Source organism: Hypanus sabinus, chromosome 18, assembly GCF_030144855.1.
Source record: "Hypanus sabinus isolate sHypSab1 chromosome 18, sHypSab1.hap1, whole genome shotgun sequence".
NCBI classification, from domain to species: domain Eukaryota; kingdom Metazoa; phylum Chordata; class Chondrichthyes; order Myliobatiformes; family Dasyatidae; genus Hypanus; species Hypanus sabinus.
The window spans coordinates 51,472,877-51,499,148 of record NC_082723.1 but is presented as its reverse complement, the minus strand read 5'-3'; the positions used below and the strand labels follow the sequence as shown (position 1 = coordinate 51,499,148).

General features: G+C 42.7%; 1 protein-coding gene across 3 annotated transcripts in view; it reads left to right on the top strand.

Moving 5' to 3' along the window:
* Positions 1-26,272, top strand: part of abca2 (ATP-binding cassette, sub-family A (ABC1), member 2) — a 532,256-nt gene that overhangs the window by 231,147 nt on the left and 274,837 nt on the right. For all 3 annotated transcript variants that reach the window (XM_059994306.1, XM_059994305.1, XM_059994307.1), the window contains one exon: positions 25,632-25,736. In XM_059994306.1, coding sequence (XP_059850289.1) covers positions 25,632-25,736 — 105 coding nt within the window. The remainder of the gene's footprint in view (positions 1-25,631; positions 25,737-26,272) is intronic.

Sequence of the window (26,272 nt, the reverse complement as noted above, 5' to 3'; positions counted from 1 at the left end):
CATCTCTGAATACACGACGGATGTCCTGCACGTCTCGGGTAAGGACAATGTCGTGGCGGATGTGCTCTCTTGCCCTACAGTTCATGCCCTTTCCCAAGGGGTAGACTTTGAGGCACTGGCAGAGGCACAGCAGGCAGATGAGGAGATTCCGAGTTACAGAACCGCAGTCTCCGGTTTGCAGCTCCAGGACCTCCCTGTAGGCCCGGGTGAGAGGACCCTACTCTGTGACGTCGCCACCGGCCAGCCCCGACCCGTCGTCCCGACAGCCTGGCGGCGCCGTGTTTTCGACTCCATTCATAACTTGGCGCATCCCTCCATCCGGACAACTGTCCGGCTGGTTTCCAGCAGGTTCGTTTGGCACGGACTCCGCAAACAGGTCAGTGAATGGGCCAAAATGTGCATGCACTGCCAGACGGCCAAGGTGCAGCGGCACACCAAAGCCCCACCGCAGCAGTTCCATCCTGCCCACCGGCGTTTCGACCACATTCATGTGGGCCCCCTGCCAGTGTCGCACGGAGCGCAGCACCTCCTGACTATCATGGACCGATTCACAAGATGGCCAGAGGTGGTCCCGCTCACCGACACCACCTCCGAATCTTGCGCCCAAGTCCTGATCACCACCTGGATATCTCGCTTTGGTGTACCGGCCCACATTACCTCCGACAGAGGCGCCCAGTTCACGTCCAGCCTGTGGTCAGCTATGGCCAGCCTTTTGGGGACTCAGCTGCACCACACAACTGCCTACCACCCATAGTCGAACGGGCTAGTGGAGCGTTTCTACCGTCACCTGAAGTCGGCCCTCATGGCCCGCCTGTGAGGAGCCAACTGGGCGGGCGAGCTTCCCTGGGTCCTACTCCGCATCCGCACAGCGCCCAAGGACGACCTGCACGCCACGTCGGCCGAGTTAGTATACGGCGCGCCCCTGGTCGTCCCCAGGGATTTCCTACCAGCCCCACGGGGGCAAGAGGAAGATCCCGCAGCAGTCCTGGGCAGACTACGTGAGAAGCTCGGTAACCTGGCCCCCATACCCACTTCACAGCACGGGCAGAACTCGACCTGTGTACCCAAATACCTGCAGAACTGTAAGTTTGTGTTTGTACGAAGGGGCAGGCATCGGCCACCACTACAGCGGCCATACGAGGGGCCGTTTATGGTGCTCCAGAACAACGGGTCCATGTTCGTGCTGAACGTTGGGGGGAAAGAGGAGGTTTTCACGGTGGACCGCCTCAAACCGGCCCATGTGGACCTGGCGCAACCGGCCGAGTTTCCGGCACTTCGGCGCAGAGGCCGACCTCCCAAGCAGGTTCTGGCCCAGACTGTGGACATTGGGGGGTGTATCACCGGTTCTGGGGGGGGGGGAGGTTATGTGGCGACCCATTTCCTGGCACATCCGAACCGGCACACAATTAGATAGCCTACGGGGGTTTGCGAGCACAGAGCTTTGGAGCCTCTGCGCCACGGGGGGCAGGTTGAGGGAGGCTTAAAAGTGAGGCTGAGGATTTCGAATAAAGTTTTTCCTTCGACTGCAGTTACCGACTCCGTGTCGTAATTTTAGCGCTGCATGTAGCACACCGCTACACTTCCATCATTTTTATCGAGATACAACATGAAGTAGGCCCTTCCAGCCCTTCAAGTCGTGTCACCCAGAAATCCCGGATTTAACCCTAGCCTCATTGCAGGACAATTTACAATGGGCAATTAACCTACCAACCGGTACGTCTTTAAACTGTGGGAGGAAGCCAGAGCACCTGGAGGAAACCTACGTGCCCACAGGGTGAACATACAAGCTCCTCACAGACAGCGGCGAGAATTGAACCTGGGTCGGCGATACAATATTGTGCTAACCACTACGCGACTGTGCCACCCAAAATGTGAGTTCACTGTTCCTCATATCTTAATGCGTGTGAATCCGAATCTAGAGAATTTCTAATGGTAGATAAAATTGGGTGAAATTTCCTGAGACCATTGTGAGAATTAGCTCCTTACTACTTCCAGATTTCAGGTAATTATTTCCTTCAGGTTACACAATATTAATTAAAACTTGATTGCTGAAGAGCAAAGGGCAAGAGACAATCAAGAGAAATGGAAAGGCATGTACCCGAAGTATAGGTCGTGGGGCTGGGGGTGTCGAATATGAACAAATCCTGCGGTTGCCTTTCTTCATTTAGGAACCTTTGCAAATGTAATACTTCTAAAATAAGTTAATTTCCACAATCAAATACAGCTTTAAACACACTAACTAAGAGGATAAGGTAGGATAAACCTGCAGAGCTTCTTAACAAGAAGCTGCTTCTGAAATGCCGGCAAATTAATTTTACATTAAGCAATCTGGGTTACAGTACAACATTCTATGGAGTTCTCATTGTTTCAACTACAGTATAGCACAGTAGCATCGTGGTTAGCAGAATGCTTTACAATGCCAGTGGGTTCAATTCTCACTGCTGACTGTAAGGAGTTCGTATGTTCTCCCCGTGACCACATGGGTTTCCTCTGGATGCTCCTGTTTCCTCTCACAGTCCAAAAATGTACTGGTTGGCAGGTTAATTAATTATTGTAAATTGTCCTGTGATTGGGCTTGGATTAAATCAGGGATTGCAGGGGGATATGGCTGAAAGTGCCCGAAGGGCCTATTCTACGATGTATCTCAAAAAGTGAATAAGGAGGGAATCTTGCTCATAATCCTAAGGCTTTGATCCCTGATTTGGCTAAGCTTTGTTCAGATCTTATGTTCTTTCTGTGCAAATAGAGTTATTAAGTTTTCTGTGTACCAGTGTTGCTGCATATTTTAGTACTTGTCCTTCACCTCTGTGCTCAGGTGTTCATTGATTAAAGCTGTGGGCTGAACACTGTCAACTTTTATCATCAATGCACTCAGCTATTTGGGTGAAACAAACATGGATTGCAGAGGCTCTGTGTCATGACAAACGGTGGGCCATTATCTGATGGATGGTGCTGTCAACTTACCTTATTGACATAATTTAGAAGACATAGAAGTGACTAGGATCCTTCTGTAAGCAAGGTCACACTTTGCTTCCTCTGCCAGCTCCATAATGCCACAATCTGTGTATTCTCAAGCTCACTTTTGATCATTATTAGTAGCTATTAAAGAGGTACCATCTGCTTTTTGTATATCTACAGTAACTGCATATTATTTCAGTGTCTTTTCCTGCTAAGGCAAATCTTCAGCAGTGTTAAATGTTAACATATGTAATCAGATATTGCATAGTGATACATCATCCTGAGTGATGTGTAGAGCGCTAGCACGAAGTATTTACTCCGAGGACCTCAAACCATCAGGGAAATGAGACCTTGCCACTGAATAACTTGGCCTGTAGTCAAGCACTGGAGATGGTCTTTTAGAGCCTTTTATCAGGTAGAACAATCAACATCTATGTTTGAGGTGTTAATAGCTGAGTTAATGCTGCTTTTGTTTACAAGAAAGAGAATGTCCCAACCATCACAATAGACAATAGACAATAGGTGCAGAAGTAGACCATTCGGCCCCTCGAGTCTGCACCACCATTCTGAGATCATGGCTGATCATTCACTATCAATACCCAGTCCCTGCCTTGTCCCCATATCCCTTGATTCCCCTATCCAAAGGATATCTATCTAGCTCCTTCTTGAAAGCCCATCAGATATCTATCTAGCTCCTTCTTGAAAGCCCATCAGATATCTATCTAGCTCCTTCTTGAAATTCTGACAGACGAGAAAAACTATCTGGCCTCAAGTCTATTGAACACATTTTATAGTTCATTAATTGCAGTCCTGGCGATACTAATTTTTTTGTTCTTAATATTACATTTTATTGTTTTTTTAACCCATTAATTCTTCTCAGGCTGAAATAATGAATCTTTTTTTTGTAATCAGACCCTGAGTATAAATGACTCTACGTGATACTCTTCCTTCCAATGCCTACCACACTTCAGCACATCACTGGCATCTGGCACTGAACAATTTCAAAGTGCAAACTGATTCTCTAGAGCACCGTACAATGAGATTTCAACTTATTTAGGCTTGCATACGACTATGCTGACTAGTAGTTCAACAGCCTCCAGATCTGGCTTCTGGCTCCATATCTAAGGAGACTAAGGGCTCACTACTGATTGAGGAGTAATTAGTAGTGAATGCTCTGTCTCCTTTAGATATCACTCCTGCCTCTATGGCCTAGAATTGATCAACTCTCTGCACTTTGGACTAGTCACCTTGGTTCCAGTCTTCTTAAAACATCATCCAGACTCTACTGCTGATTGTCTAAAATTCAAAGTCAAATTCAAAGTGAATCTTATTATCAAAGTAGGTACACATTACCTTATACAACCCTGAGATTCATTTTACTGCGGGCATACTCAGCAAATGTATAGAACAGTAACAATAACAGGATCAATGAAAGATCAACCGGAGGGCAGAAGACAACAAACTATGCAAATGCAAATATAAATAAATAGCAATAAATAACAAGAACATGAAATATTAAAAAAATAAAAGTTCCTTTAAGTGAGATCATTGGTTATGGGAACATCTCAATGGATGGGCAAGTGAGTGTAGTTATCACCTTTTGTTCAGGAGCCTGATGTTTGAGGGGTAGTAATTGTTCTTGACTCTGATGGTGTGTGTCCTGAGGCTCTTGTACATTCTACCTGATGGCTGCAGCGAGAAACCTCCATCACCATTCCCCATTTCCTTTTCTCTCTCTCATCTTGTCTCCTTACCTGCCCATCACCTCCATTTGCTGCTCCTCCTTTCCTTCCTTACATGGCCTCTGTCTTCTCCTATCAGATTCCCCATTCTCTAGCCCTGCATCTCTTTCACCAATTAATTTCCCAGCACTTACTTCACCCTTCCTCTATCCCCAAAAGGCTTCACCTATCACCTGGTGTTTCTTCCTCCATCCCCCCCACCTATTAATTCTGACTCCTCATCTTTATTCTCTCGTCCTGATGAAAGGTCTTGGCCCTCAATGTTGACTGTGTTCTTTTCCATAGATGCTGCTTGGCTTGCTGAGTTCCTCCAGCATTTTGTGTGTTTTGCTTGGATTTCCAGCATCTGCAGATTTTCTCTTACTAGTGAGAAAAAAGCATGGGCTGGATGGTGGCAAACTCTGATGATGGATTCCACTTTCCTGACTTTCCTGATGAAGGGTCTCGGGCCAAAACTTCGACAGTGCTTCTCCTTATCGATGCTACCTGGCCTGCTGTGTTCCTCCAGCATTTTGTGTGTGTTGTTTCCACTTTCCTACTATGGTGTTTCATGTAAATATGCTCAATGGTTGGGAGGGCTTTAATAATTTACTGGGCCGAATCTACTAACTTTTGTAGGATATTTTGTTCAAAGACAATGGTGTTTCCGTACCAGGTCATGATGCAGCCAGTCAATGCACTCTCCACAGCACAACGAGAGAACTTTGTCAAAGTTCTAGATGTCATACCAAATATCCTAGACTCCTAAGGAAGCAGAGGCTCTGCCAGGTTTCATTCATCCATTATTCTGATCTCACTTATCACATTGGCCCCCAATGGAGCAACTTTCCAAATTTAAGATCTTTGTCCCTCTGTATTATCACCTGTCTGTATCTCTGTAATCCCCCTGAAGCAGTAACCTTCCACAATGTCTGCATTCCTCCCTAAAATTAGTTGGCCCAAGCTTTCAGCTTTTAAGGACGTACATTTTGGAATTACTTCCTAAAAGCTCTTCCATTCTGTACTTGTTAGCCCTTCATTACCACGTTCTTTAAGACCTTCTCTTTGACCAAGCCTTTTGTGGCCTATTGCATTTGACTCTTATTTATTTCTTTGTGTGATAGTGCATCTGTGAAGAACCTGGAAGTGATTCATCAGCATTATGCAATTAAAATTGTTTTTACTAAACTGGTGTAGCATCAAGAACCTCCTGGTAAACCAACATTGAGCCAACGCTAATTGAAATATCTATTTATTGATTGCTCCCTTTAGATGAGTTCTCAATCTGTAGGGAATACTTAATGAGCACATGTTCCAGTGGCTTGGGCCATTGAAAGTGTGTGAGAAGTGTAATGAAAGGCTAGCACCATTTACAGGTACACATCAATGGTCAGGAGAAAAGTTGACCTCTTTGAAAAGACAGCGCTGCTTGCATTCATCCAAAGCATAAGAGGAGGAGGAAAATTGTGAGTAGGAAGTAAATTCCTGATGCACTATCAATTACTCCAAAAGACTGGAAGTAGAGTAAATACTGAAAGGCTTTTATTAACAGTAAAATGGATCCACGTCCATGCTGTATGTCTGTCCTGGACTGTGGGAGGAGCAGTGATACAATTGCCTTTGTTCAGGGGTCTGTGGGAGGAGCCACAGGAGCAGTCAGCAGATGGGCGTGTCCAGGCATGTCCAGACAGATAAACCAGTTACAACTTCTACACATGGTTTACCACAATTCCTAATGTTCTTATAGTTAAAAGAATTATAAGAGATAGCTGAATAAACTCTCATAGTAATGGAGCTCAGTGCCAATGCATGCCACAGATTGGATAGGTCTTGGAAGAAGATGGAACAGTCACCAGATGCAGAATATAGTGATGATGTGAGAAATTAGTGCTTTTGATTAGCCGGTGAAATACCATGGTACTTTGTGCACATGCAATTGAATTGAAGGAAGGTTTAATAAGAGTCTGACATTACTCTTCAAATAAAAGTTGTGCTAATAATTAACTGCATGAGAAAGGCCAGATTTAACTCAGCCATATCATTGTTCAAGCTCACATGCTATTGATGTGTATTGGTTTCATTAAATTCATCTCATAACAATCAAAAGAAAATGGAAAACAAATTAAAACTATTTAATAATGCTCTCGACTATTTGGTTGCATTTCAGAATTAAGCAGTTATAAGTTATAGGTAATTCGGGGGGTTCAATAATGAGTTCAAAGTCCTGTTACATATTGAAGGGTTGATGCCATGTGAAATTTTTACCTATCCCTATATGTGTTATATATAACTTTCTTCACTCCATCTGTTATGTGTCATCTTGCAGTACAACTGGTGCTAATTATTTGCAAAGGTAGAAAGTTAATTGTGACCAGCTTGCTGTTGGTGAATCACATTTCCTTGTCAGGTCATTTTAAATTGTGTCCCACCATGTTTCAAAAATTTCAATAATTTTATTAATATGCAGTATGCAGAAACTTAAGGCTGCAATGCATTTGCTTCTGAGTTAGAAAACTGCAGTTTCATTTTCCTGTCCAATGTCTCAAGCAATGTCGTAGTGTTTTATTGTGGATGGTCATGTTAAGTTGACAACTCAACTGACCATTAAAAACAATCACCTGGCTCTATCTGATTGATAAGCAGAGGTCATTTCATAAAGACAACAAAATCTGCAAACACTGTAAATCCAAGCAACACACACAAAATGCTGGAGGAACTCAGCAAGCAAGGCAGCATCTATGGAAAAGAGAAAACTGTGAATGTTTCAGACCGAGAGCCTTTACCGAAATGTTGGATTTTTTTCCGTAGATGCTGCCTGGCCTGGTGAATTCCTCCAGCATTTTGTATGTGTTGCAGCCATTTCGTGACATGCTTTCAAAACCTTCTCTTCAACCAAACTTATTAATATGCATCAGAAGCTTTATATGGGAATCATAGCCCTGAAAGAAACCCATGGGCTTCTTTGATTCTATAGCTCAAGTTCTGTAAGAGTCACATGCACTGAATCAACCCCTTCAGACCACCGTTAACAGTTCCATCTAGTGCCTACTACACAGTAATCCTATTTTATTCTCCCAACATTCCCATTAACTATTTCCAGATTTTACCATTAATCTGCACAAGATGGGTAACCAGCTAACCTGCTAGCACATCTCTGGGATGTGAGAAGAAACTGGAGTACCCAGAAGAGAACCACACAGTGGCAGGGAGAACGTGCAGATTCTGCACACACAACGTGGAGTGTCAGGATTGAACTCTGGTTGCCAGAGAGGTGAGGCAGTAGATTTACCAACTAATCCACTGTGCAACCCACAGACTTCATCTTCAAATATATCAGCTTTATCATTTGTTTCTTCCTCATTTGGTGATCCTGCCTCCCCTTATCCTTAAATGCATCATTACTGGATGCTTTGCTTTAATCATTCCTTGTGGGAGAGAGCTCCACAGTCTTACCACTTATCTGAATTCCCATTTGGATTTCTTGGTGGGTATCTTGCATTGACAACCTCCATCCTACAGGTCAAAGCATTCTCTTTGTGGGCACACTATTAAAGTGCTTCAACTGTTTGAACGACTTTCCTTAGGGTACCCTCTCAGCTTCCCCCCCCCCAAGGAAAATAGTCAATTGTGGAATGTGGAAATGAATAGAAATCTACCGAATGTAAAAATCAATTCAAATTGCATAACACATTTTCTGGGTTGGAAGGTATAAAAATAAGCAAGAAGTTGGCAGCTGCTGGAATCTGCATGTGTTAAGATGGAAATCTACAGCATGGCAACAGGCTCTTGTGCCAACCATGACTAATGGTTTGACTAATCCATCTGACTGCATGTGGTGTGTCGCTTGCCTGTTCGCGGACCTATATAATTGCCTCTTAAATCCAGATGTATGTATCCTTGCATTTCTAATATAATGATTATATGCCTTCTCTTCGTTACCTGTTTTCATAATCTGGCAACCCCAACTGTCTACCGTATCCTAGTGCAGATTAGCCGAACTTCAATGTGTACTTTTCCCCAATTCTATCACTCTGGAATGTCATAGTTCTTGGCATGCTTTGGTAGTATGTATTACAATTTTTTTTTTACTGATTATTCAATTTGTGAATAATTTTCAAAGGTCCCTGTGTTGCTCCAACTCATTCAGACATGCAACTTCCACATAATAAGTGCCCTCTGTACTTTTCTGCCAAAATGTATTTATCTGTGTGGAACTTTATTTGCCATTGGTCATTCATCTTGCTTTTTCATGCTGGCTGCCTGCCAGATTTCTCTAAATTACACCAGTGACTCCATTTCATTGGCTGGAGTCAGATATCTCGTGCTTGCTTCCAATGGCCACGAAATGCCTTGAGACTTTGTGAGTTTGTTATATATAAAATAATTTGATCACTTGAATATGAAATAAATTGTAAAATATCCCCATCTACTGAAATATGGACTAAAATTTTCATTATTCAACATTTCCTCAGTTCTTTGTTTCTAGAACTCTCCATCATCGTAGAATATAGCTCTAAAGTGCTCGTGAGTGACAACTGAATACTGCAGCACCATTTCTGTTGAGATATAATTAGTGTTCTGCAAAAAGACAAAAACAAAATCTGCCAAATGTAGAAATTGATTCAAATTACATGACATATTTTCTTCGTTGGAAGGTATAAAAATAAGAAAGAAGTTGGCAGCTAAGCCAGAGGCTGCACGCGTTAACATAGAACACTACAACACGGGAACAGATTCCTGAGCCGATCATGATGCCAGTCTAACTGATCCCATCTGCTTGCACATGGTCTATATCCCTCTAATTATGTGCCTTTTAAATCCTTCTGTCATTGTATCTACGTCTTCCACCTCCCTGTCACTGCATTCCAGACACTTACTATTCGCAGTGTAAAACAAAAACTTCCCTCTGCTCTTTTTTTTCATATGAGCTGGGCCTTCAGCATTGGGAATAATTTGCTTCTCCGGTTTTGTGAGTCATGAGGTAACTGATTTGAGATCTGCAGTTTTGTTTCTTTTTGTTCCGGGTGGGGCAGAAGATGCTTGGCAGTGCTGCAGGTGGGAACCTTGTGAATGGGAGCACCCCTTTTGCCGTGTATGTCAAGCTTCTGATCCCGAAACTCAAAGCTTTTCTCTAGCATCACTTGTGCAATTCCTCCCGCTTGAGAAGCTATGGATCTGGAAAGCCCACGAGCGGGTGGAGTTGTTAAATTTTTCAAAGAAATTGTGAGAACATCCTTGTATCTTTTTCTCTGAATAGTAGGTAATCCATTCCACTGATGGAGCATGGAATGGTGGCTGTGTTAGCTGCCAGGAATGGAAGTAATGTGGGCTGTCCCACACTGCTGACTGAATATAACTAAGAAGTAAATGCTATAGATCAGCATTTTCCCAACCTGGGGCCCACAGACCCCTCAGTTAATGGTAGGGGTCCGTGGCATAAAAAAGCTTGGGAACTCCTGCGGTAGTTGAAAGCTTGGGAGAGAAAGTTGCTGTCTTATCCTGTTTATGGAGTTTGCAGAAAGAACATTGGTGGTATCTCTTTGGTGCTTTAGTTTCCTGCTGCAGATAATCCAAATCTCAGAAGCTTACAAAAGGTATCTTTGTATTGAAATCAAAATTAGATCAAATCAAATCAAGTATAATCATCATTCATTCAGCTGAACGAGACAGTGGTTCTCTGGGGCCAAGGTGTGGAACATTCAAAATAGTAAGCAAACGTACAAAAATAGTGAGTACCATAATCAAAATAGCAAACAAAGAAGCACATTCAGTCAAAAACAAAACGTACATCGTCCAAGACCCTGAGTGACAAAGTCTGGCAAAAAATGGTACCCCGGTAGTGTGCAGACGCACGCAATCCAGCCTGTTTTTCCACCACTCAAACTTGGGAAGGCAGCACCAATAAGAGAGGCCAGGCCCCAACCGAGCTCAGACACCATGCTGTAAATGCTTTTGTTAACTTAACGGCAGCAGTACAATACAATACATGATAATATAGTGAGAAAAATATAAATAAATCAATTACGGTCAGTGTGTGAGTGTGTGTATATGAAATAGATTCAAAATAGTTTAGAACAAATAATACATAAATAAAAAAAGTGAGCTAGTGTTCATGGATTCATTGTCCATTTGAGAATCCAATGGTAGAGGGAAGAAGCTGTTTCTGAATTACTGAGTGCCTTCAGGCTTCTGTACTTCCTTCCTGATGGTAACAATGAGAAGAGGTCATGTCCTGGGTGATGAGGGTCCTTAATAATTGACACTGCCTTTCTGAGCCACTGCTCCTTGAGGCTGTCTTGGATACTATGGAGGCTAGTACTCAAGATGGAGTGGACTAAATTTACAACATCCTGTAGCTTCTTTCAGCTCTGTACAGTAGCCGTCCCCAAACCCCCCATACCAGACAGTGATGCAGCCTGTCAGAATGCTTTCCACAGTACAACCATTGAAGTTTTTGAGTGTTTTTGGTGACAAACCAAATCTTTTCAAACTCCAACTGAAATGTATCCACCGTCTTGCTGCCTTTTTGCTGCATTGAGATGTTGGCACAAGGTAAGGTCCTCAAAAATCTTGACACCGAGAAGCTTGAAATCGCTACTCTGTCCACTTCTGACCCCTCTGCATATTGGCTCGTGTTCCCTCGTCTTTCCCTTCTCTTCTTTCAGCTCTTTCATCTTTTGTACTTCAAGAAGTTACAGTTTTAGTTCAAGGACTGGAGAACTGTAAATTTGCAGAATTTGTTTATATTTCAGTTGCTTTGAGATTTGCAGGCATAACTTATAGGGCTGTGATTTAAAAGTGATTTGGTCATGCAATTATTTTTCCAGAGGTGGTAATATACAAGGAGGGATGGCGTTGCTTAGTTGCATTGAGGAGAAAGATACTCCAATACTACTTCAACGTGTCTGATAATGTGTTGGGTGGAGTATTTTTAAAGCCAAGTGTGGGAAGTGCTACTGCATTTGCAGCTGGGTTTAGGATTAAGATTGGGAAGGTCTTGTGGGATTTATTTTAAAAGTGCTACTGGGCTGCTAATCTGGTCATCATAATTGTTTACAAAGGAAATTAATCAAGTCTTAATGTAATGTACTCACATAAAAGATAGGTTTTGTCTTCTGGACTTTTAAGATGTGGACATTTCTAAATTATATGAATGGAATAAAGAGTAGCAGTGGCAATGAGCAGTTCATAGCAGGAACTGTCAGTTCACTTCATTTATGCGGCACTCACAGCTCTGAAACACCAGCTGCCACTCAGCAAGAGAAAGCACTGAGGAGTCTTCAGCAACGTAACAAGCCGGAACCTAATGCTCCTTCCAAAAATGACAGTGAGCCTTGGCTGGACAAGGTAATTGAAAAGCGTTTAATTACGGTTCATTGGTGTTTACGAATGAGCAGTAATATGAGATTGATAGATTGTTGTGTACTTTCTGAAGAGATACTGTTTGCTCACTCTCCCTCACTCACACTCTGGTCCACACACTTGCTCGTGCATGCGGTAGCACGCTTGCTCACACACTCGGTTGCATTCTCGATTATGCGCTTGGCGCAGATCAGCTCCTGATTTACTCATGGAAATGGAATGCTGGGGCAGCCCGCAACTGGCTGATGCACCATCAATAACTCACACTGAGACGTAAGGCGAGATATCGGCTTTTATTGACTGGAAGAAGGAACCAGGAGTGAGTGTCCATCATACTATGTCCTGGAGACTGAGGCCGAGCATCAGGCCTCAGATCGCCTTTATACAGGGGCCTGTGGGAGGAGCCACAGGAGCAGTCAGCAGGGGGCGTGTCCAGACAGGCACATAGTTCACCACATTCACCCCCCCTTTGTTTGAAAGAGTCCCCATGTGGCGAAGTTTCTTACGTCAAGTCTATCAGGTGGTTGAATCTGTCGCTGTGATCTACGTAGCACCGGCTGTGATCGCATGGATGCCGGCGACATTGGTGATTGCACAGGGGACGGAGGTTGCGCTTGTTCCTGCCCACTAGGCGCCAGTGATCCCTCACGCATGTGCGAGGCGCCTGGTATAAATGCGTACGAAACGCCCGGTATACAAGTGTCGTGAGGAGTCTGTGTAGGGCCTGGTGAGTACGGTGTCACCTCTGGTGCGGGGTTCATAGTTACCGGAGAGCCTTCAGGGTAGTGGTCTGCTGCACCTGCGGGTGCCAGGTCACGGATGGAGACCGTGTCCTCCCGCCCATCAGGTAAGACCACGTAAGCATACTGGGGGTTCGCATGTAGAGGGTGAACCCTCTCTACCAGCGGGGAGTATTTATTGCTCCTCACATGTTTCCGGAGCAGCACTGGCCCCGGGGATGTCAGCCAAACTGGTAGGGTGGTCCCAGTGACAGACTTCCTGGGAAAAGAGAATAGGCGTTCGTGAGGGGTGGCATTGGTGGACGTACATAACAGAGAGCGGATAGAGTGCAGTGCCTCAGGGAGGACCTCCTGCCATCGAGAGACTGGCAACCCTTTTGACTTAAGGGCTAAAAGTGTGGCCTTCCACACTGTGGCATTCTCCCACTCCACCTGGCCATTACCCCGGGGATTATAACTCGTGGATCGACTGGTAGCAATGCCCCTAGCTAGCAAGTACTGGCGCAGCTCCTCACTCATAAAGGAGGACCCTCTATCGTTGTGGATATAGCAGGGATACCCGAACAGAGTGAAGAGCTGGCGCAGGGCTTTTATGACGGATGTGGCAGTGGTGTCGGGGCAGGGGATGGCAAAGGGGAACCGTGAGTACTCGTCGATAACACTGAGAAAATAGACATTGCGGTCAGTGGAGGGAAGGGGGCCCTTAAAGTCAACACTCAGTTGTTCAAAAGGGCGGGTGGCCTTGACAAGTTGTGCCGTGTCAGGACGGTAGAAGTGCGGTTTGCACTCAGCGCAAATTTGACAGTCCCTGGTCATCGTCCTGATGTCCTCCAGGGAGTATAGCAGGTTCCGAGCTTTCACAAAATGGTAAAATCGGGTGACCCCCGGATGGCAAAGTTGTGCATGAAGGGTGTACAGCTGGTCGAGCTCTGTGCTAGCACATGTTCCCCGGGATAGGGCATCAGGGGGCTCATTGAGTCTGCCAGGCCGGTACAGGATATCATAGGTGTAGGTGGAGAGTTCTATTCTCCACCACAAAATCTTATCATTTTTGATTTTGCCCCGCTGTTGGTTGCTGAACAGGAACGCAACCGAGCGCTGGTCGGTCAGCAAGGTGAACCTTTTGCCAGCAAGATAGTGCCTCCAGTGCCTAACAGCCTCCTCTATGGCCTGGGCTTCTTTCTCCACCGCGGAGTGCCGAATTTCGGAGCCTTGGAGGGTGCGAGAAAAGAATGCTACTGGTCTGCCTTCCTGATTGAGGGTAGCAGCCAGAGCAAAATCGGAGGCATCACACTCCACTTGGAAGGGAGCGGTCTCGTCCACGGCATGCATCGTAGCTTTGGCAATGTCCTCTTTAATGCAGCTGAAGGCCGCGCGGGCCTCAGCAGAGAGGGGAAACGAGGTAGACTTGACCAGGGGGCGTGCCTTGTCTGCGTAATGGGGGACCCATTGGGCGTAATAGGAAAAACTGGCATGCTTGCAAAACAACACAGAGCACATCAAAACAGAACAGAATAAGTATCAGAATCAGGTCTAATATCACACTGTTATTCCTGGTTGCTGGTTACTCCTTTTTGTACTATTTTGTATGATTTTGATTGGAGCCGACTGACTCAGTGGCCTGCAGACAACGAATGACTCAGCGCTAAACTGAACAGAACCAAGCTAAACTGAATAGTCCTAGACTTTTTCACTGACTGTGGTTTTGATGCTTTGTATTCTCTGTGCTTTTCGCTGATTTTTTTTGCTGTTTGCGCAATTTCTTCTTTTTTTGCTCATTGGGTGGTTGATCTTCTCTTGGATGGGTTCTTTGTTTTGTGGCTATACTGATTCTATACTGATCAACCCTGGCTGTGTCACCTGGGTGAGTGTGTCAGATGTTGAAGGACCCGGAACACCCGATGACCCCAGGTTCCATCACAGTTGACGGGTCCCAGCGCATCCTAGGATGTACCTCAGCATCATAATGGTGACTTGTTTCACAGGGCAACAACAACGAAGGCTTGGCTTTGATCTGATGCTTTGGTTAAGTATTTCCCCACAAATTTATCAAATACAGAACACTCAGCACATTTATGAACAAATCTTTCTTCACTCCAAATTAAGTTTGCATATTCTCTTAGGCATCAGCTTCTAGAAAGATGACTTTTAAAGTCTGCCCTTTAAACCAGGAGAAGCAGTGTAGATGTCCTATATATTGTATTCATGGAAAAACTGGGCACAATATTCTGGATGCAGAAGAACATGAAATGAATTTGCCTTTCTTTGTTCCCCAACTACACTTCCTTAGACTGTATTTACATTCAATGTGATGACTTCAGATTAGTGACTGATGAACGACAGTACTATGCCTTTTCTTGCTCCGTTACTTCTGGTGCACCGGTGAATGTAATTGAAATTCCTTGAGTTGCCTAACCCCATGAGTATAACAAAGCACTTCTTTCTATTAAATCACATACCTATTTATTAGTACATTCTCTAACCATCAAATTAGCCTGAACTGGTCTTCCCTTTTTTGTTAATCCTTGTATAATATCATTTTCATTTCAGTTTTAAGATGTTTTAATTCTATCAAAATTATTAATCAAACTAATGAACCATGAAAGACCCAGCTCTGAGCCTCAGATATTCATGCAGCTGGATTTAATCTTGCTAAAAATAAACACTCATAATATAATCAATTACTTTCTATGCACTCTTTGGCCACTTTATTGGGTACTTCCTGTACCTGACAAAGTGGCCGCTGAGTGTGTATTTGTGGTCTTCTGTTGCTGTAGCCTATCCACTTAAAGGTTCAACATGTTGGTCATTGAAAGGTGCTCTTCTGCACATCACAATTGTAGCGCATAATGTTTTGAGTTACTGTTGCCTTCCATCACTTGAATCAGTCTGATCATTCTCCTCTGACTTCCCTCAGTAACAAGATGCTTTTGCTCATTAAACTGCCACTCACTGGATATCATTTTTTGTTTATCGCACCATTCTCTGTAAACTGTAGTGACTATTGTGTGTGGAAATCCCAAGAGGTTAGCTGTTCCGGAGATACTCAAACCACCCCAATCATCCATGCACTACAATCATCCATGGTCAAAGTCACAAAGATTAGGTTTCTTCCCCATTCTCATGTTCAGTCTGATCAACAGCTGAGTCTCTTAATTGTGTCTGCATGCTTTTAAGCATTGAGTTACTGCCTCATGATTGGTTGATTAGGTAGAGGATTGTGGTTAATTGTTACACATCAGGACTAATTAAATGGCTATCCCAATCAGTCGAAGTTTCATGGAAATAGTTGAAAAGGTGTAAAAAAAAGACAAATTATTGTTTAACTGAGTAACAAATTGTGTATTTAAATGAGGTGCAGAACAAATTAGAACTATCAATACTACTACATTACTGTAAAACTGTATCTTAGTCCATAATTGTTATTAACAGAGGAATTCCTCCAGTGCATCTGTGTGCTGCCATGTTCATTTGATTTGCAGACAATGGACTGCCATCGCTCAATGCTATTATGATTGCATCCTTCAAATCTTCATTTTTCATTATAACATTTAAGATGATTGTTGATACCTTCAAATTCTCTGTAACTTGATGAAATAGTGACATCATTTCATTTACGCTTTCAGGCATCTCCCAAGTATGAATGCTTGAAACTGCAGTGAGCAAAATAGTTATGAATTGTCTCACTGTTTATTTCTTGCCAATGATTAGTGACAAAAATCACTGCTTTTTGAACATATGGGCACGCAACTTGTGCAATTTAAAAACTGTTCACACTATGCACAGTGCAGTGTTTAATGGCCATACTAGCGCATGATTCTGACATTAGTTAGAAACTGTTTCCCAATTAAGCCACAGTATCCCAAATAAACAAAGGGAATCCTGGATATTTTCTTGATTACCGTAAATTCCGGTCTATAGGCCGCTACTTTTTTCCCACACTTTGAACACTGCGGCCTATACTATGGTGCGGCTAATGCATGTTTTTTTTTCATGCCGCCAAAAACATTTTGCCTCGTAACAGTAGACCAATAAAATTGATGAGTAGTTCACAGAGGTCCAATGAAATTGTACGATAAATCAAGCGCACTTTCACAATTAAATTATTGTAAATCAGTCATTTGTATTCACCCTCATCAACATGGAAAACACTCGAAGAAAAGCATATGATGCAGCTTTTAAGTTAAAGGCGATCAATCTGGCGGTTGAAGAAGGAAATCGAGCTGCTGCACATAATCTTGACATAAATGAATTGATGGTGAGACGGTGGAGACGCCAGCGTGAAGAACTGAGTCAATGCAAAAAGACCACAAAAGCTTTCAGTGGTAATCATAGCAGATGGCCCGAACTTGAAAACTTTCTTGAAGACTGGGTTAACACACAGAGAGCAGGCGGCCGCGGTGTTTCCACCGTGCAGATCAGACTGAAGGCTAAAGCAATCGCCACCGAAATGAAAATCGAAGATTTTAGAGGTGGGCCATCGTGGTGTTTTAGATTTATGAGATGAAAAGGCCTGTCCATCAGGGTATGCACGACTCTGTGTCAGCAGCTCCCTCCCGACCACGAGGAAAAACTTGCTAACTTCCGCACATTCACTCAAACAAAGATAGCGGAGAATTCCATCGGGCCAGATGATATCATAAATATGGATGAAGTACCTTTGATGTTTGACCTGCCTCTCACTCGGACTGTTAATTAAAAAGGTGACTCGTCCATCACACTGAAAACAAGTGGCCATGAGAGAACGCATTTTACTTGTGTTCTGAGCTGCACAGCATCCGGACTAAAGCTTCCACCGATGGTGATTTTTTAAGCGGCTGACAATGAAAGTTCAGTGAAAGCTGCCATCAAGAGTACAAACTCAATTCCAGCTGTGATTCCTGGGGGCACCATGAAGTATTTGCAGCCACTGGACATCAGCGTGAACCGGGCATTTAAAGTGGCGCTGTGCGTTGAGTGGGAGGCTTGGATGACGAGCGGCGAGAAATCCTTTACCAAAACAGGACGCATGCGAAGAGCATCTTTAACTCAAGTCTGCCAGTGGATTCTAAATGCGTGGAGCTGTGTTACAACATCCACCATCACCAGCGGGTTTCGAAAGGCTGGACTGCTGCGTGATGAAGAAGACCGCGTGTGCTCAAGTGATAGCGACAATGAAGAGACTGAAGTGAGTGACGAGATCCTGAGGTTTTATTCAATTTGGACACTGAAGAAAGGACTTTGATGGTTTTAGTGCGCAGGAGGAAGATGAAGAAGGCGATCAATAACTTTTCCTGGTAGGCTGCAGTATATATATTTTTTTTACCAGTCGTTAGGAGATATTGGAATGTTGTTCGTGCACTGTTCAGTAAAAAAGTATACGCAACGTAATTTGTGTGTTACCGATACGTATGTATATTTAAAAGTAGCTGTGATACATGCACTATTCGAAAAAGAGCATTTGCAATATGTATTTGTTTATGTTACCATACGGATTTAATTAAAAGTTAAAAAATCCTCATGTGTAATATCTTTCTGTGTAAATATCTCATATTACAACGTGGGACACCTGCAGCTTAAAACCCGGTGCGGCCTGTACAAGTACAAAATTGATTTTCTTTCTAAAATTAGAGCGTGCGGCTTTTAATCAGGTGCGCTCTGTAGTCCGGAATCTACGGTAGTTTAGTTCTTTAAGAGATGTCACCAATATGTGGCTGCCCTGATTAATTGATGCCCCATATCATGAGAATCCACTGTAATTGCATGAACGAGCAGCTGCACAGGTGCATCTAATATTGATTAATAGTGGGGAAATTGATTAATATTGTCTTAAATTGAATTGTTAAATCCTTGGTGCATCACACCAATGGGAATTTGATTCTGTGTTATTCTCTCGTTCCCATTGCTCATGATGGACAGAAATAACGTTCACAAAATGAATAATGTGTCACGAATGACTAGCGAGGATACAGTTAGTAATTACCCAGAATATGGGAAAATACTGAACACAACCAGTCAGCAACATCTCTGAAAGGAGAACTCATTAAGATGACTGCAATTTCATTTTTAAGTCCTCGAACATCTGGTTGCTTTTATTTAACATATCTCACATTTCTAATTTTGACATTTGTAATGCAAACGATTGAACACCCATCCTAGAATCAATAGAAGTAACCTTTTTTTGTTGCAAAGTATTTCTTTGGACTTAACTCTATTAGCAAATGATCTCACGTAATTCAACTTAACATTTACTTTGCAAGCTTGATATGATTGCACTAAGTCATGCATTGCAGATGAACATTGTTGATGTTTTAAATGTTTTCTAAATTGTCATTATGGCTATTTTTTTTCATTAATGGCTGTCTGACTGTTCAAAAGCAATCAGTGTAAAAGAGTCTTAATATGAAGCAGCCTATTTTTTTTTACTACACTGGACAACAAAGATTTTGCTTCTTGAACACTTTAGAGTGTATGGCTGATCATGAAAATTACCATGGAATTTCCCTATCATACAGCTTTTTTTTTTGAAATCGCCTGTATTTGTTATTTCAGTTCATAATTCAAGTCAGAATAATTGATGCCAAGGTCAAGGAAGGCATTTTTGTTGGTCCACAAATCAAACAAGTGATCAATGACAGGAAATTCAAAGAACGTCTAGTGGGACCAGAGAAAATTACATGGAAGGCATTCAAGCTTTTTATTGAAAATTTCCTTGGCAACTGTAGAGCTCCAGACTACATGCAGCTAGTTGACAACATGCTTCAAGCATACAAAACCATGGAGTGCAACATGTCAGTAAAGATTTGTTTTCTGCATTCCCTATAAGACTTCTTCACTGCAAATCTTGGCACTGTTAGTGAGGAGCATGGTAAAAGGCTTCACCAGGACACTGAAGTCATTAAACAAGAAGCCTCAGACACTGAGTACAAACAAAAATCATCGATTAAACAGTTTTTGCGCAGTTGGACTATTGCAAACTGTCAGCATTGTTATGCAACTAAACACATCATATTCAATAAAAGTTAGTTTCTCTTTCTCCAAATTCATACATGATACAAGTAGTCAAAAATTATATTTGTGTTCAGCTTCATGTTGTCTATCATAAACCAAAAAAATTCTGAAGAAGCAACACTTTAAAATAAAATTTTTGTCCAATGCTATTCGTTTTATGTATGTGTGTGTGTAAGTATATGTATATTTCAATAATGTCACATTGCAGAGAAATTTAGATATTCTGGAAATTTGACTCTGGGTATTTTGTGTTTGAAATGGATGTGAGAAGGATTATGAAGGAGAAATACGTGTAGAATACTTAAATCAAAATGAGAGACGTAAGTAGTTTAATTTTGTAGGATTTTTTTGGTTTGACCTCCCACACTATAGATTAAAGCATTGTTAAGATGGAGAATTGCTCATCTTGTTACATCATTCAATTATTTTGTTGAGTGAAAGCTGCATATTTAACATTGCCTATTTGCATTAATTAGATTAATTTTGCAGATTGAAAGGACCGACTACCTTTTTTAGTATCCATTTCATGGAAGTAGGATGCACTCCTTCCAAATTGCACCTCCCACCTACTCTGCGCTGTTGAAATATCTGCACTGCTGAGTAATGCTGCTGACCATCTGGTAATAGTAACCTGCTGTACATGTTAGTGACCTCAGTTGTAGAGCACCATTAAACGCAAATTTGATAAACATTTTGCAGGGTGCTGCTGCTGGTCATCTTTAGAATATTTTGTAGCATGCAAGGGAAACCTGGAGGAAGAGAGAATTGAACTGGGGTTCACAGGTTTGAATGACATTTGTAGTGGTCTTGGATGGAAGGAAATGAGCACTTGGTGGTGGAGATAGCTGGTAACTGAGGATTTCATTCGGTGGTTTTTTTGCAGCTCAAGAAATTGGAAGTCAAGTAGTTGGGACTGATGTTTTTCAGTTGGGGAGGTGAGCTTGGTAGTCAAGAAAGTTGATCCGGATGCAATTGGTGAATTGGAGTTTGATTGTCATATTGGTGGAATGATAGATTCAAGGTTTGGTTTGGAATCACAAGTAGGTGATGGTTAATACTGGGAATGAGTTTAGTAAGGAGCCAGTCTAGTTCTGGTTGCTCTGAGAGCATTTACAATAGTTACTATTTGTTCATTTGTTATGTGCCATGTAATATAACATTGGCAATCATGGTCTTTCCATGTCCATGTTTGTTCTTGGTGAATTTTCTGCAGAAGTAGCTTGCCATCACTTTTTTCTGGCCAGTGTTTTTACAAGAAGGTGACCCCAGCCATTATCTATACTCTTCAGAGATCCTGGCATCAGTGGTTGCACAACCAGGACTTGTGATATGCACTAGCAGCTCATACGACCATCCACCACCTGCTCCCATGGCTTCACAGGGCTAGGCAGTTGCTACACATTGCCTAAGGATGACCTGTAGGCTAGTGGAGAGAAGAAGTGCCTTATACCTCCTTTGGTAAATATGTATCTCCACCTCACCACCTGAAGTTACTATTAGGACAGCATATATTAAAAAAATAGTAAAACTCTGATAATCCTCTGTTGGGAATCCTGTTGTTTCAATTTTTGCCTGACCAGATGATGTTTGCTCTATTCCCTTCCTAGTTAGCACGGCAACAATTCATGTACTCCCTTTAAATCAGGGGTTCCCAACTTGGGGTCCATGGACCCGTTGTCAAATGGTAGGGCTCCATGGAAACTCCTGCTTTGAACTTGCCTAATTCACTGGAATTGGTTTTGATTTATTATAGTACAGTGAAAAGCTTGTCTTGCATGCTATTCCTATGATAAAATCTTTTACAGTGCATTAAGGTAGAACAAGGTAAGATCAACAACAAAATGCAAAATGCAGAATAAAGTGTAATAGCTACAGAGTAAGTGCAGTGCAGGTAGATAATATGGTGCAAGGGCATAATGTAGCTGATTGTTGCATCAAGAATTCATCTTACTGTACTAGGGAGCAATTGAATAGTCTTGTAACAGTGTGATTGAAGCTGTTCTTGAGCCTTGTGGGGTTTGCTTTCAGGCTTTTGTATTTTCTAAACACGAGAAAGGCTGCAGATGCTGGAAATCCAGAACAACACAAAATTACTGGAGGAACTCAGCAGGTCAGGCAGCATCTAGGGAAAAGAATAGATAGTTGATATTTTGGGCTGTGACCCTTCCTTAGGACTGAGAAGGAAGAGGGAAGATGCCAGAATAAACAGATTCCTCCTCCTACAGCCCTTGACCTTCCACACTCACCTGGCATCACCTATCACCTTCCAGCTAGTCTCCTTACCCTCCCCCTACCTTTTTATTCTGGCATTTTCTCCCTTCTTTCTCAGTTGTGAAGAAGGGCCTCTGCCTGAGATGTTGACTATCTTCATAGATGCTGCCTGATCTGCTGAGTTCTTCCAGAATTTTATGTGTGTTTTTGTATTTTCTGCTCATTGGGAGTGGAGAGAAGAGGGGATACCCAGGGTGGGTGGAGTCTTTTATTATGCTGGCTACATTAATGAGGCAGTGAGAAGTGCAGACAGTCTATGGGTGTAGGATGGTTTTCTTGATGTGCTAAACTGTGTCCACAACTCTCCGCAGTTTCTTGCGGTCACAGGTAGAGTAATTGCCATATCAAGCTGTGATACTTACAAATACAATGCTTTTGATGGTGTGTTGATAAAAATTGGTAAGGGTTGACAAGGTCATGCTAAATTACTTTAGCCTCCTGAGGAAGAAAAGGCATTGGTGAGCATTCTTGGCGTTGACATCCATGTAGTGGACCAGGATAGATGTTCACTTCTAGGAGCATGAAGCTCTCAGTCTCCTCAAACTCTACACAGTTGATATGGATGTGAGCATGTGCACCACTCCCCTTCCTGAAGTCAGTGACCCGCTCTTTTGTTTAACTGACATTGAGGGAAAAGTTGTCACGACATCATGTTACTCTAGACTTCTGTTTGAACTTATTGGCGATATGGCCCGCTACAGTGGTATCATCTGCAAACTTGTAGCCGTAGTTAGAGGAGAATTTGCCGTACAGTCAGGAGTGCATATGGGTTGAGGACACAGCCTTTTGTGGTGCCATTGTTGAGAGTCCTGGCTGAAGTGTTCTTGCTTATCCCTCCTGATTGTGGTCTAGTTTTCAAGAAGTCAATGACCCACTTGCAGTGAGGTGTTAAATCCCTGGTCTCAAGGGCTTGGTGATGAGTTTGCTTGAAATTGAAGTATTAAAGACGAAATTGTCATCAATACACTATAGTCTAATGCAGATATCGCAGGAGCATCTGGACAGTAAAGATGTGTTTAGGCAAAATATTGTGGGTGGCATGGTAGTACAGTAGTTACTCTAATGCTATTACAGTACAGGTGACCCGGCTTCAGTTCCTCCACTGTCTATAAGCAGTTTGTCCCTTCTCTCTATGACTACAAAGAGTTCTTCTGGATATCCTGGTTTCCTCCCACATTCCAAAGTCGTATGGGTCATTGGGTTGATTGGTCACATGAGTATAATTGGGTGACACAGACTCATTGCGTCAGAATGGCCTGTTACTCTGCTGTAGCTGAATAAATAAGTTATAATAACTCTTACAAATAAATGACTTGCTACTCTGATTCATTTTACATTAGTAATCAAACAAATTTCCATGTTGTTTCCTGTTTAAAAAGCACAGGAAAATCAGTATAGACAGAATGCTTTTAACAGTAGTCAGTAGATGAAACAGAGTAGATAACATCTAAATGCTGCTGCCGTCTCTCAACTTCAAAGGGCTTCATTCACTGATAGTTGCCAGGATCGTCTAGATGAGTTCTAGATTTATTGCACTCTTGGAAAATTAGTTTATGTGTCCCAGTAGCATTAACTTGAGTGACGTCTGTGTAATGGAGTTGTGTTTCCATTGACCTCTCCCATAAACAAAGTGCTTTCACCCATAGAACTGCTGCTTACTGGATGTTCTGCTCTTGTTTCTTATTGCATTATTCTCTGTAATCTCTAAAGCAGGGGTTCCCAACCTTTTTTTAATACCATGGACCCCTACCATTAACCAAGGGGTCTGTGTACCCTAGATTGGGAACCCCTGCTCTAGAGACTGCTAGGCACAAAATTCCCAGGAGATGAGCAGTTTCTGGGATACTTTGTCTGGCACCAACAATCACTCCACGGTCAAAGTCACTTAGATCACATTTCTTCCCCATTCTGATGTTTGGCCTGAACAACAGCTGAATGTCTTGACCGTGCTCTGTATGCTTTCATGTATTGAGTTGCTGCCACATGATTGGCTGATTAGGTGTTTGCATTAATGAGGAGGTGTACGGGTGTACTGAATGCAGTGGTCACTGAGTGTATGCGATAGGTTGCAGGCCAAGATGGTCCAGATGGAGGGAGGGTGATGAATGATCATGAGCCAGTGCTGCTCTGCATGGAGCAATATGAATTGAAGGAGAGGGAGAGACAGGGAATGAAGGAGAAAAATCAGTACTGAAAATCTGAGGTTCATAACAAGCAGTTGCTGGAAACATTGAATAAAAGAGAATGCTCGAAATGTTTGATCAGGTAACATGTGAGAAGGAATAGGTCAATATTACAGTGGATGTCTTTATGTCAGAGCTTGCCAGTTCTGATAGAAATAAAGCTAGTTATCTGAGATTGTTGAATTCACTAGGAGTTCGACCGTGTAACCTACTCTAGAAACTGCCTGGAATTACCCTGTTTTTCTCAGCTCCGTATACCTATTTAAGAGTCTCTTAAAAGATCCTGTTGTATCCACCTCCACCACTGTCACCGGCAGTGCATTCCAAGCACCCACTGCTCTGTGTGAAAAATTTACCCTGACATCCCCTCTGTACCTACTTCCAAGCACCTTCAAACTGTGCCCCTCGTTACCTCGTGTTGATTCATAAAGTTACAGGAATTAGACTCTTCAGCCCAACTCGTTCATTGCAACAATGGTGTCTTCCTAAGCTAGTTTATTTTAGCTGTACTTGGCAAATAGAGCCTGTAGTATTTTGTTTCCTATCCTTAAGCCTCCCTGCATTCTGTCCAAAGCTGTGCTGTCAATAAAATAAAAAGAGGGAAGACAAACAACATGGAACCAGGCCCTTCAAACCCCAGAGGTCTTCATCAACCAGTCCCGCATTAAACCCATTTTTAATCCCCACATTCTCATCAATTCCCCCCCACCCCCCCAGATTTTACCACCCATCGACGTTAGGGTAATTTACAGTGTCTACCAACTTGCACATGCTGGGAATGTAGGAAAAACCCAGACCACCCTAGGAAATCCTACATGCAAAGAAGGATAACATGCAAAATCCAAGCAGACAGCACCAGAGGTTAGTAATAGTGGCTCCATCAGAGGTGTCATGGTGTCATCCATAATATATTCCACATCATCCTATATCCTAGTGTTCAGATTTCTTACTTCTCCAACCATGCCTTTGATAACCCCAGTGTTTCTCAGATTGTGAAACACTACATGCATTGCTCTTCCCTGGAAGATGTCAGTCATCAAAGCCTTGAGTTTAATGAACATACCAGAAATTATAGGTGAAATACCATTGAGTTAATTTTATCTGGGCAATGTGTTTGTTTAGGATCGAAAAGTAGTTCACAGTGGGTACTGCTCCTACTTAGTAGAATCACGGATGAGGAACAGCAGGAAAGATCCACCAGCCAAATACTTCAAAACTCAAGATGACACAGAATAGTTATGCTGCAGGCAGTGTTGCACATTAAATATTTAAACACACGAGGAAAAATATATTCACATTGCTAACCATTATTAAGGACAAATCAAATGTGAATGTGTTTCTTTTTGTGGTAATTAACCTTGTTGAGCAGTTAATTAATTCTTTTGGCCTGATTGTTTTTTTTTTAGGTATTCCGCCTTTGCTTTGGATCATATCCATCAGCCATAGACAGTGAACTGGACAGCGATAACTGGGATGCATTTAGTGCTGGAGAGAAACTTCTTCGGCTAGAGGTAAAGTTTCTTTGTCTCCTCCAGTAGCAAAAATAGAATTGTCTCCCCCATCTGAAGTAGCACATACAGTAACACTCCATGAATAACCATATAACCATATAACAATTACAGCACGGAAACAGGCCACCTCCGCCCTTTTAGTCTGTGCCGAAGCTTACCCTCACCTAGTCCCACTGGCCCGCACTCAGCCCATAACCCTCCATTCCTTTCCTGTCCATATACCTATCCAATTTTACTTTAAATGACAATACCAAACCTGCCTCTACCACTTCTACTGGAAGCTCACTCCACACAGCTACCAGTCTCTGAGTAAAGAAATTCCCCCTTGTGTTACCCTTAAACTCTTGCCCCCAACTCTCAAATTCTGGCAAATTCTGAATCTGGCAAACCTGGGATGGTAGTGGTGTTGGGCTCGGAGGTCTTCCAAACTACCAACTGTTGTTGTTCCTTCAGCTTACCTTTATTTCATTTTTGATCTAATTTCATTACAAAGAACTGCGTAAGCTTGAGGGAGAAACTACCACTAGTGCAGTGGT